The 12,177-nt window shown below is 42.1% G+C and overlaps 1 protein-coding gene across 1 annotated transcript in view; it reads left to right on the plus strand.

The window, feature by feature from the left end:
* Positions 1-12,177, plus strand: part of espn (espin) — a gene marked incomplete at both ends in the record, with an annotated part of 215,492 nt that overhangs the window by 72,962 nt on the left and 130,353 nt on the right. The window contains one exon of the mRNA XM_084333047.1: positions 6,860-7,046. Within this exon, the coding sequence (XP_084189173.1) occupies positions 6,860-7,046 (187 nt within the window). The remainder of the gene's footprint in view (positions 1-6,859; positions 7,047-12,177) is intronic.

Consider the following 12,177-nt stretch of genomic DNA (forward strand, 5'->3'; position numbering starts at 1 on the left):
TTTATGTCTGAAGCTGAACAGAATCTTGCTCATTGTTTGGTCCTGTTCTTCGGTAGGCCTGCAATCTTTGAGCCACTAATAGCAGGTTCATAAGTTCAAGTTCTTTAATAGTTGTCATACAGAAGTACAGAATCATAAACATGTCAGAGACTGCTAAATGTCAGGACCATTGTCCCACAAACATAGCCAATAACTCTAGTATGAGCTGCTGGTACCTGGCCAGTTTATCAAACATAGCCAAGACCTCTAATATGTCCTGCTGGTACCTGGCCATTTTATCCAAGAAGGCGCTCTCCTACAGGCCAAATGAAAAAAAAAATTCAACCGATCTCTCTTTCTCTCTCTCTCCCTCTCTCACACTCACACTCTGTCACACACATGTGCACGCACGGCCGCACGCACACTCAAACTAACAAACAATCTAACAAACAATCTCATTTAATGGTTCAGAATCATTCTAGTTGGTACAAAGCATGTTATTTGTCCTGTCCTATAGGTGACACTATGTGTGGACCAAACTTTTCCCAGCTACTTAATTATTTACAGGAGAGAAGCCATTGAGAAGGCAATCAGGCTTTTATCAGGCAAGGAGCCCATTAGCGTGACAACATAAATTACTTTGCTGCTAATGAAGATAACATTAGCCTCTGTTCCTGTGGACGTGTGTGTGTGTGTGTGTGTGGGGGGGGGGGGGGGGGGGGGGGGGGGGGGGGGGGGGGGGGCAAATAACCCATTGCAGCTGAACTGGAAATATATGAAGTATCTCCAATAGGGATGCTCGATATTGGCTTTTTTACTGATACCGATATACCGATATTGTCCAACTCTTAATTTTCGATACCGATATATGCAGGGTTTTCCCCCCCCAAAAACTGAATAATTTCAGGTAATTAACATTACATATCTCTTGTTGTGGAATTAACACAACATTATGCATACTTTTGACAATAAATAAAATCAGAATTTGTTCTTACTTGCTTGCCTGGGTAAATAAAGGTTATAGAAATGTAAAAAAAAAAAGAAAAGAAAAAAATTTGTTTTTGAAAACCGATACCGATATTTTCCGATATCACATTTTAATGCCAATATCGGCCAATAATATCGGTAGGCCGATAATATCGGACATCCCTAATCTCCAATTTTTATGTTGCTTTTCCTTTGAGTGACAAGGCGACTGACGAGGTTTCCCTGGTTGTAGTGTGTGTTGTATTCATCCTGGTCGCACAAGGATAGCCTCTTTGTTGAGCCCTTTGAAATATACACCCCTCCTCCAGAAGCACTTTTTTAGTGAGGAGAGACCCCCCCCCCCCCCCCCCACCCCACCTCCACCCACTACTTATGTGCATCAGCACTAGCATTTTTGCGTCCAACCAAGTTTGATGATGACACGCTATTCTGGCAACATCTGTATCTGTCTCAAGTGTGTTTCATGGTTGGTGCAAATGTAGCTGGAACAAGTTTCAGACCAAGGTATGTAGCTGGAACACGTTTCAGTCCCAAGGTATGCAGCGCAAATCCACAACGCGCTTTGGTTTCACTAGTCTTGAATAATTAATCTGTCTGCCCACTTCCTGATGACAGAAACAACACATTACGTCTCCTTCCTGTTTTTAAATATTTAACATGTGCTTGTTACCTGGAACCTTTCCCTCACACACCCTAAAGTAGCATGACTCAGTGTTTTATACCCTAGCATGACTCAGTGTTTTACACCCTAGCATGACTCAGTGTTTTATACCCTACCATGACTCCGTGTTTTATACCCTAGCATGACTCAGTGTTTTATACCCTAGCATGACTCAGTGTTTTATACTCTAGCATGACTCATTGTTTTCTACCCTAGCATGACTCAGTGTTTTATACCCTAGCATCACTTGTTTTTTTATACAGTAGTTATACCTTAGCATGACTCAGTGTTTTAATAAGACCCCCCGCACACACACACACAAGATTGTAGCCTGAATGCAGATTTTTGCCTCTGTGATTCACACGCATAGGGTTGCACACATGGGGGTGTGGCTATCCATTAGCCGTGGACAAGAGTGGTTCCTCGCAATTGTCTTATCAAAAGGATGCAAACTGATTGGTCAATTAAACATATGTTCTTCCCAATTAAACATATGTTCTTCCCAATTAAAGGGGAAATACGCCCATTTTAAGAATCCATACATGTTATCTTTATGGTTGAGGACAGTCCAAAAATATTAGTGAACATGGAACAGCTCTCTCCCAAATACGTTATACCTGATGACATCACAAATCTGAGTCTCCTCGGGTTTCTGGCTTTATAAGAGAGTAGCTCATGTTCAAATATTCACTGAACTTTCCTTGGCCATGGAAATAACATATTGGATTTCTTGATGTGTTCCTAGATGTGAATGAGCCCTGCGGGACCAACAAGGCAAACAGCATGCAAGTAGAAACAAAGCCTGATTCCACATCATGTACTAGGGTCTATCGTTCACTGACGATATTCCGACGAAAATGGCAATAAATAACGCATTCGGAAAGAGTGAAAAGGCAGAAAACTTTGACAGAATGTGTGTTATACAAAAAAAAATATATATTGTAGAAAGTAAAGACATAAAGGTGACATTGTTTCCACAGAATTAGATGATCTCTTGCTGTTTTGTTGCTTCCCTGCGGCTATTGACGAGACGTTCAAACCCCAACCACATCCCATTCATTTCCTATGAGGGAGCCTGAAGCTAACGTTGGCGTCAAGCTCCTCCTACTCAGCCGCTCAGACCGTGGTTCAAAACAGTGCCGGCAACCCATGTTGTTCTGTGAACACGATGCGCTCCGGAATCTGAACCCCTGTGTACTGCATCGCGACTGTACTTGCATCGTCTACGTGAAATTATGTTGTGCTCTTCTTGCTGGACCATGTAGAAGGATGTACAGTATGTGTTAATTCAAGTCAGAGAATGAAAAAAGTCACGTCATTGCATTTGATACGGTATTTAAAAGCACGCTGTCGCAACCATTGTCTTTCCAGGACTAGAGGTCAGAGGTCACCTGAAGTAAACAAAGTTAGATTCATGAAGGTTGTAATGAGAATAAAGTACGCTCATCCACATGTAATCGCTTTAAACAGAAAATATTATGTGTGTGAGATTATGTGCAAAATAAATCAAGTGCCCCTTTAACTTAGTTTAAAAAATTTGTATATCTAATTTCCAGAACCTCTTCTGGTGGGTATAACACACACCAAATTTCATTAAGTAGGCAGCTGGATCCAAAATGCCCAGCTAGTTGATTAGTTATAGCTAATTTTTTGTTTGTGTCCTGGGTGTGACATCACAACAAAGGGAGATAATTCTGATCAGTTTGTTTAGGTTTGTTAACCTGAAGACTTCAGATCCTTGCCAAGTGGAAAGGAGGTGGACGCGGGCAAATACTGCGGCATGGTCATGCTGGACCTACAAAAGGCCTTCGACACTGTCAATCACACCATTCTGATTGACAAGCTAAAAGCAATTGGTTTTGATAGTCTATCAGTGAGCTGGATACAATCCTATTTGATTTGTGTTATTATTCTAATTTGTGAACTGTCCTGTCTAAATGTTTAAATGTTGAGCGATTTGCAGTGTCAAATTTCCCACGGGATAATATTAAGTATTTCTATTCTATTCTATTCTATTCTATTCTATTCTACCTGGAGGGGAGAGAACAGATGGTGGAGGTAAACGGTACCCTATCCCCCCCCCTCACAGTGAACTGTGGTGTTCCACAAGGAAGCATACTAGGACCGCTACTATTCCTAATTTATGCAAATTACATGTCGTCAGCTTGTGACTGCAACTTGTTCCTGTTTGCGGACGACTCAGCCCTGCTGGTCTCTGACAAGAACAAGTTACAGGTTGAAAAAGCCCTCAGCTCAGAACTAGGCAAAATCTGCATATGGCTCGCCGACAACAAACTATCATTACACATGGGCAAAACAGAGTCCATTCTCTTCGGTTCAAATAACAAACTCAGCAAGACCGACGGCTTCTTGGTTACAGTGGGTGACAATATTGTCACAAGGAAAGATGAAATTACCTACCTGGGTTCCATCCTAGAGGCTAATCTTTCCTGTGACAAAATGGCATCCAATGTAATAAAAAAAGTCAACCAACGAACTCGATTCTTGTACCGGATCTCCTCTCTGGTAAACAAGAATACCCTGAAGACTCTGGCAGGAGCACTCATTCAAGGGTACTACGACTATGCATGCACCTCATGGTACCAAAGCACCTCAAAGGCGCTAAAAACAAAATTACAAACATCTCAAAACAAACTGGTCAGACTACTGCTTGACCTTACTCCTAGAACCCACCTCACCCCTGCCCACTTTGACAACCTAGGATGGCTTAGAGTAGACGACAGAGTACAGCAACTTGCAATGGGCCTGGTATACAATACGCGACCAAGGTACCCATGTACATGTCAACATACTTCCCAATGGTCAGTGAATACCACGATCACAACACCAGAGGGAGCTCCACAAATCATGTTAAACCCAGATTCGGCTCAAACAAGGGACTAAACACGTTTCGCAATTATGCCACATCAATGTGGAACGCCCTACCTAAAGCTGTAAAGGAATGTGAATCACTACCCACTTTCAAAAACACTCTCAAAGAACACCTACGGGAGACTGCAATTCGAAACTGGCCCCTACAAATGTCCTAACCCAGTTGTACAGTAAATTACCAAGTATGGCATTGTCAGTATTCCAATGTACAGTGTCCGTCCCCCCCTACCTAGATCCTGGCCAAGTGGAAAGGAGTACATTATGTTAACCTGAAGACGTCAGATCCTGGCCAAGTGGAAAGGAGTACATTATGTTAACCTGAAGACGTCAGATCCTGGCCAAGTGGAAAGGAGTACATAATGTCGTATTTTCCACACATTTTTCCTAAATAATATTTCAGACTGAAGCCGAATCCATACAATGTCCATACAATCCATACAAACAATGTGAGCTTTAGTCAGTGGATGTTTTGACTTCATCTTTAATTCATCTTTTGAGGGAAAGCTGGTTGGGGTCATGTTTGTGTCTAATGTGATCCACCCCTCTGCCCCTCCTCCTCCTCCTCCTCCTCCTCTCCCCCCCTCCTCCTAGCCACTCTGTCTCTTGGCAACGGGTGACACTTTGTGAAGTGTGGAGCACGACGAGGCAAAGCCACTGGAGCACTAATCCTCTTAGGAGACTCGTTGCTCACTTGTCACTGTCCAAATAAAGCAAGGCCTTATGGGATTTAGAGGGGAATCTCTCGTTCTCTCCCCGACCTCCCGCTGAGACAGGACATATCTGGGACACTGGGGGAAGGGGGGGGGGGGGGTCATCGTCATTGGATGAGCTCTCCCAGGGGAGGCGGGGCTAAGGGAGCTGTAGGCTGACTGTCCTCACTGTCTGTCTGGGCTTAGTTCAATACGTTCATGTATTCCTGTCACAACTACTTTCTGCTGCATTGTTAATTATGTGCACAAGCGATATTAAAGGGAACCCCCTGCCCTGTTTCTTACTTGCCAACCATGTTGTTGATCGGTAGATCTCTCTGTACAATCCATGCTGTTCCTCATACTAGCTCTGGATAGTTGGCCACAAACCAATGCAAAGTCAATGGGGTCAAGCTCCTGTCTGTAATGTAATAACACCAGGAATGTAATCACTTTTTTCTTAGAAAAAGTCTGATTGTGTAGGTACTGTACTGAGGGTTGTAGGGTTACTAGCTTCTGTCTGATTTTGTCAGTCATTATCGGCTAACGGAAACCAAATCAAATGTCAGACCCGTTGAATAAGTGGAACCATATAAACCTGCTACCTTGAAAAACTCCTATGGTAAAAGACCACAGGTTTACCCTGTTAACCTGCAATGAGTCTCCTGGCCATTTTCGTTTTCGTTTTTGAGGACTGCATACTTTTTTTGCAAACCAAAACAACATACTTTATACTTATAGCACATGCATGAGCCTGGTCTCTTTTGAAAGATGACATTCTGAGTGCTAACGTAATAGAGTAACATAGGTCTGAACTTGAGTTGTAAAAATTTTGTTGTTACTCAAGTTTTTCTGTAGTAGTTAGTAGTCCAGAGGTAGTATTTCCCCAGAAGGTGGTATGGCTTACAAACCAGACGGAGCCATAGCCTGATGCCTTATGTAGTACATATCCAAATTTCATAAAGATCCATTCAGAAATGAGTGATTAGGAGTGATTTTGGTAAACTGTGTACAAAGAAAAACTCAAGTTTTCTCATAGACTTCAATTAATTTGGCTTCCTGTTAAAGAATTTAGTTGTTCACCTAGATCCCTGATTCACACATCCCCACATGGGGTATCATTGGAAGCCACACTACGATCCACAATTATTTTCGAGATCGGATCTAGATTGACGGAACTACTGCAGCCTGAGTCAGGAGTGGTATTTTGTGCAATACCGTGTACTTTGCACAAGCCTCAAATACCGGCATGTAACTCGAGAACCGCTGAACGGATTTTGTCGGATTCTATCGCTATTGACAGGCAACAAATAAGCCTTCAATTAGATATATATATATATTGTATTACAAAATATGCACACCCGAGCCACTAGGGGTCGCCAAAGTGCCGGTTGCAAAAAGTCCAAAAAACTTCCCAAATGAGGGACGTTGCAGCTTAAGATAATACAAATCGCATGACTCCCCAGGTCTATAATACATTAACCTAAACAACTCAATGTGCTTCAGATGGCAGGGTAGCTGACTTGTGGGGTGATACAGGTTGACTTGTGACTTCTTGAAGTATTGCTCCCCATGAGGCTCTGTTTACCGAGGTCTTCATCTGTCTCCTCTTCATCTTTCTTTTTCCCCCCTCTCCTTCCATCTCCCACAGTGTTGTCAACGCCCAAACAAAGAATGGTGCCACGCCCCTCTACCTGGCCTGCCAGGAGGGCCATCTGGAAGTCGTCCAATACCTGGTCAAGGATTGTGGGGCAGAGCCAAGCATCAGAGCCAATGACGGGATGACACCTCTGCATGCTGCTGCCCAGATGGGCCACAATACCGTCATCGTCTGGCTGGTGCGTTACAATGGCTGTATTACGCTAAGTTCAGATCCCAACTGATAGATCTATTGTAGACACTGTTTCCATGTCTGAAACCCCCCGCAGTATAGTCTTTTCAGTACGGAGGTTCAGTGTCTTAACTTTGTGATGGTTGAGTAGCAGTACAGTACAGTCTTTTCAGTACGGAGGTTCAGTATCTTAACTTTGTGATGGTTTAGTAGCAGTACAGTACAGTCTTTTCAGTACGGAGGTTCAGTATCTTAACTTTGTGATGGTTTAGTAGCAGTACAGTACAGTCTTTTCAGTACGGAGGTTCAGTATCTTAACTTTGTGATGGTTTAGTAGCAGTACGGTCTTTTCAGTACGGAGGTTCAGTATCTTAACTTTTTGATGGTTGAGTAGCAGTACAGTACAGTCTTTTCAGTACGGAGGTTCAGTATCTTAACTTTGTGATGGTTGAGTAGGCATTTTTTCGGGGTTCCCCTTCAGTAATCTTAAAATTGCCAGATGTCTACTGTTACTAGGAATGAGTAAATTGTAATGAACCAAAGGAGAATATAAATTATTATTATTATAATTATTTTTTCATCTTTGACGGTGAATAACACCATGCTAACATTGAAAAGGCATGAAAAACCATGCTCATTCAGCACCTTCTTGAGATCAAGTGTACAAAAAACCTAAGCAAATGAATAAAGGGCAGATCATTTACAGGTTTTTTTTATAGATACAGTACTGAATTTTGCCATCCGGACATATGCAATTTGAAATATCAGGCCTATAAATGACCTTATTATGGCCAAGTCATACATCTATGGATCCGGCCAAATCTCCTCTTTCCAATGGCAGAGTTCAATCTGGATTTAGTACCACCAGGCACCCATAACAGGGCAGCAAAGACCGTGAATGAAATCTACTGTAAGTAGTAGTACAGTTACTTTTTTGTAATAAAAGATGCTCCGCCATTTCTCATCTGATTGAGACACTTCTTAGTTAGATTAGTGGCTTCTGTCTGATCATGTAGGTGTTGTGGGTAGTAGGGTTAGTGGCTTCTGTCTGATTGGGTAGACACTGAGGGTAGTAGGGTTAGTAGCTTCTGTCTGATTGTGGAGGTATGGTGGTTAGTAGTATTTGTCTGATTATGTAGGTACTGAGGGTGGTAGGGTTAGTAGTATTTGTCTGATTTATGTAGGTACTGAGGATGGTAGGGTTAGTAGCTTCACAGTAGCTACACGGCAACAATACACTAAAGCTGCCCATTCTTAGTATTTTAGTTTGTTTGGTTCTTTGATAGTTGTTGTTAGTTGATTAGTTGATTTCTTTTGTATGTGTTGTTTTTTCCATGCTGAATGAGTTGTCTCCTGAAAGATGATAAGCACATCTCTGGTAAGAGGTCCTTCTGCATGAGTATCTCCACCAGGCGGCAGCCTAGAGGAGATCATGCATGTGTGTGTGTGTGTGCACGTGGTTCTGTGCACAGCAAATCTTGTAAACTACAGGTCTGATTAGTCTAATGTTCTTTATGCACAATTATGACTCTATGAACTAGGATCTCTTTTCAAGGCCTGTCCTTTAGCCAAGCGACTGCTAACTCCGCCCAGGCCTGGCCAGTCGGGAGCTACTGGGAGGGATGACCATGTGCACCCGTTTGGAATGTCTATTTAGTTCTTGTTGTTTTTGACGTTCTAGTCATGGCAACGAGTATCATCTCTTGTATCCAGAGATTCAGGTTAACAACTACTCAATCGTGTTGGCATCTCATTCCATACAAATTTAAAACTAAACTTTTTCACAATAGAGGCCATAATGTTTATGTAATTATCTTGCTTCCAGGATGGCTACCTGTTACATAGCAAGTAGCAACCATTATTTTGTGCAAGACACACTGGTTTCTATGTGTTGTATATTATGAACCAAAACATAATTTGGTGTCTTATTACTGGTTCTTGTAAACAAGTCACAGTAGAATAGTAATAGCATACCGTTCCAGTGTTTTACCTGCTCTACCACAGAAATTAGACATTTTCTTTACCAATGGTTACAGACAGCCATCCTGGAAGAAAGATAACTACAGGCCTCTATTGCATTTACAGGCCGGGGTTGTACAGTTTATTGGACATGCGCTGCGCATGAACATTATCTTCATGGAATACATCATAAAAGTGATTGTGTGAACAGGAACACAGCAGCAGTTGAGTGTGGAGGACATACAAGGTAAACCCTTTGGATTGGATATGGAAATGGACGCTATATAGATGAAACGTGTGTTCAGGACGGAGTACGAAGGACCTCAGGCTCAACCTGGCAGCAAGTCACCCTAAGTGTGAGAAGGACACTGTGGACATAACGTTATCTTCAGGAGTTCTTGCCCCAGAATAACTTGTGGGGTCAGACACACATACCTGTCAAGCTAGCTAACGTGATGTTACCAGGTGGGCTATATAGTATTTATTAGGGATGTCCGATATTATCGGCCTACCGATATTATCGGCCGATATTGGCATTAAAATGTGATATCGGAAAATATCTGTATTGGTTTAAAAAAAAAAATATTTACCCAGGCAAGCAAGTAAGAACAAATTCTGATTTTATTTATTGTCAAAAGTATGCATAATGTGTTAATTCCACAACAAGAGATATGTAATGTTAATAACCTGAAATTATAAAAAAAAAAATTGGGGGGGGGGGGACCCTGGGGGGGAATCGGTATCGGTTAATATCGGTATCGGAAATTAAGGGCGTTTTCACACCTGTAGTTTGTTTGCTTTGTTCCGATTCAGGGAGACACAGGGACTATAATGATACAATGTTGAACTTGTCCCTTAGTTCGTTTGTGTTCACACGGCTGTGTTAACAGCGGACCAAAACAAACGCACGCGCGAGCAAACTGTCACTCATTGGTCAGATTTTGCGGCTGAATCTCCGCGTTACATTGAAATCGGGGAGGAGAGAGCGGGGGGAGCAAATGGATGAATGTGGATGAGAGCCGTGATGTAAATCGGCCGATTTAGTTCTGATCGATTAGGAATGGGTCGCACCGTGTTCAGGAAACTCAGGGGCATAAAAGTCTATTGGATCATGTCTCCAGCACCCCCACAGCCATAGCTGCAACCACTTACATCACGGCTCTCATCCACATTCATTCATATGCTCCCCCGCTATCTCCTCCCCGATTTCAATGTAACGCGGAAGTGCAGTGGTCTAATATAATAGCTAACTTTACCGATCTAGCTGCCTAAAGACTACAAACTGATCCCGCCCTCAATTCAATGCGAAAGCGTCATCATGCAGCGCGTATACAGTACGGCAAGTGAGTTGTGTCGGTTTGTTAAGTCTCACAGCGTACGAGTTGCTTCGGGTTCGGTTGGAAGTGCGCCGAGACCACCCTCTCCAGGTGGTCTCGGCCCGCTTGTTTTGTTCCGCAACAGAATGCGATTGCTGTGTTCACATATGCCCCAATTAACCGAAATAGGGGGTAAACGCTCCAGGTTCCGGAACAACGGCTCCAAACGAGCTAGGTGTGAAAACGCCCTAAGAGTTGGACTATATCGGTATCGGTAAAAAAGCCAATATCGAGCATCCCTAGTATTTATGTTAGAAGTCACATAAGTCATAACTAGTGTCCCTGTACCCTGTATATTCACATTCTCTGTTTGGTTGTGGTCACATTAACAGGAGGGGGAATAATTACTCAGCTGCACATCAGGCTGCTACTAGCAAAGACTCTGTCTGCTCCTTTTTCTTAGCTCAGGGGTCGTCTCGTTTTTATACCACAACCCCATTTTATTTAGGAATTTTTTGGCGTTTTTTTTGTATCACGTAAATACAAAAATGAAATGAAAATTAATGATGATTTCAACGTGGAATTAAGGAATATCAAAATAAAAGCACACGTCGTTGAACTTGATCATGCATATTTATTAGACCATTTTATTACAGCACTATGTTATCAATACACAACATATATAAAACGAGGCATATTTAGCCAAAATATGTTGCCAGAACATTAAAAAAATATATAATATATATTGATTTATAAAAAAAATTACTTGCCAATGCGCAACTCCACTGTCACCTACCCACTTTGGGCCGCGACCCGTAGTTTGAGAACCGCTGTCTTAGCTGGTTGTGATGCCTTCTGTTCTGTGTAAGAAATATGTCCATTCCAGTGCAAATTATCTGTCTGGAGATGGCTTATAGCCCTCAACCAGAGTGCATCATCTGCAGGGAAATGTTATGCTAGTTAACTTTGCTAATGCCAACTGATGCCAACAGTGCTGCAGAGGAAGTTTAAGAGACTCTTGAAAACAGAGCATTTCTTCAACCGATAATGTCAGCTGTGCAGCAGATTCTCTCCCTCACTCACTCAGTTGTGATGTAAATGAGATGGCTACGTTAATAGTGATTCTGCTGTCCACTCATTCTATCCTGATAATGCATTGGCTAGCATTATTGTCAACTGGAACCAGAACAAGGCATATACATGATTACTTCATCAGCCTTGATATCAAATCCCCCAAATCACAACATACATTGGCCATAATTCATCATCATCCGATGATTCATCTTTATTGTCATGAATCTTTTTTTGCTATTCTTATTTAATCTGAACAGTAATGTGTTGCACACTTGTCTCTTGTTCTGATTGAGTTCTGATTGAGAATGACATGTTGAAATGTTCAGAGGGTTTCTGGTAAGGTTGTTCTTGATTCTACACCTCTAGTGGTTGCAAGCCTTTGCTACAGTAAATGTTCACCCCTTGAAATGTGTATTGTTTTCTTTTTTGCACACTCTTTCTCAAAGTTAAAGATCCCCTCCACCCAAAAACATGTATTTTCTATGGTTACCTCCTCTTGGAGGCATGGCTTTGACTATACAGATTGTTTTCTTCTCTGTAGAGGGAGAGCTTCTCTGTACCGGTACTGTGGAAAAAACTTATTTATACAAATTCTTATTCAATATAGAACATTTGTTAAGGTTTTGGAGGGGATCTTTAAAAACACTGAATTCAACTAAAGCTCTTACACTAAGTTAAGTTAAGTTGAACCTTTTATTAATCCCCTTGGGGAGATTCATCCTCTACATTTGACCCATCCTAACTATATAGGATCAGTGGGCAGCCACATTGTGCGGCACCCAGGGACCA

This window comes from Notolepis coatsorum (genome assembly GCF_963971535.1).
Source record: "Notolepis coatsorum genome assembly, chromosome: 17".
NCBI lineage: Eukaryota > Metazoa > Chordata > Actinopteri > Aulopiformes > Paralepididae > Notolepis > Notolepis coatsorum.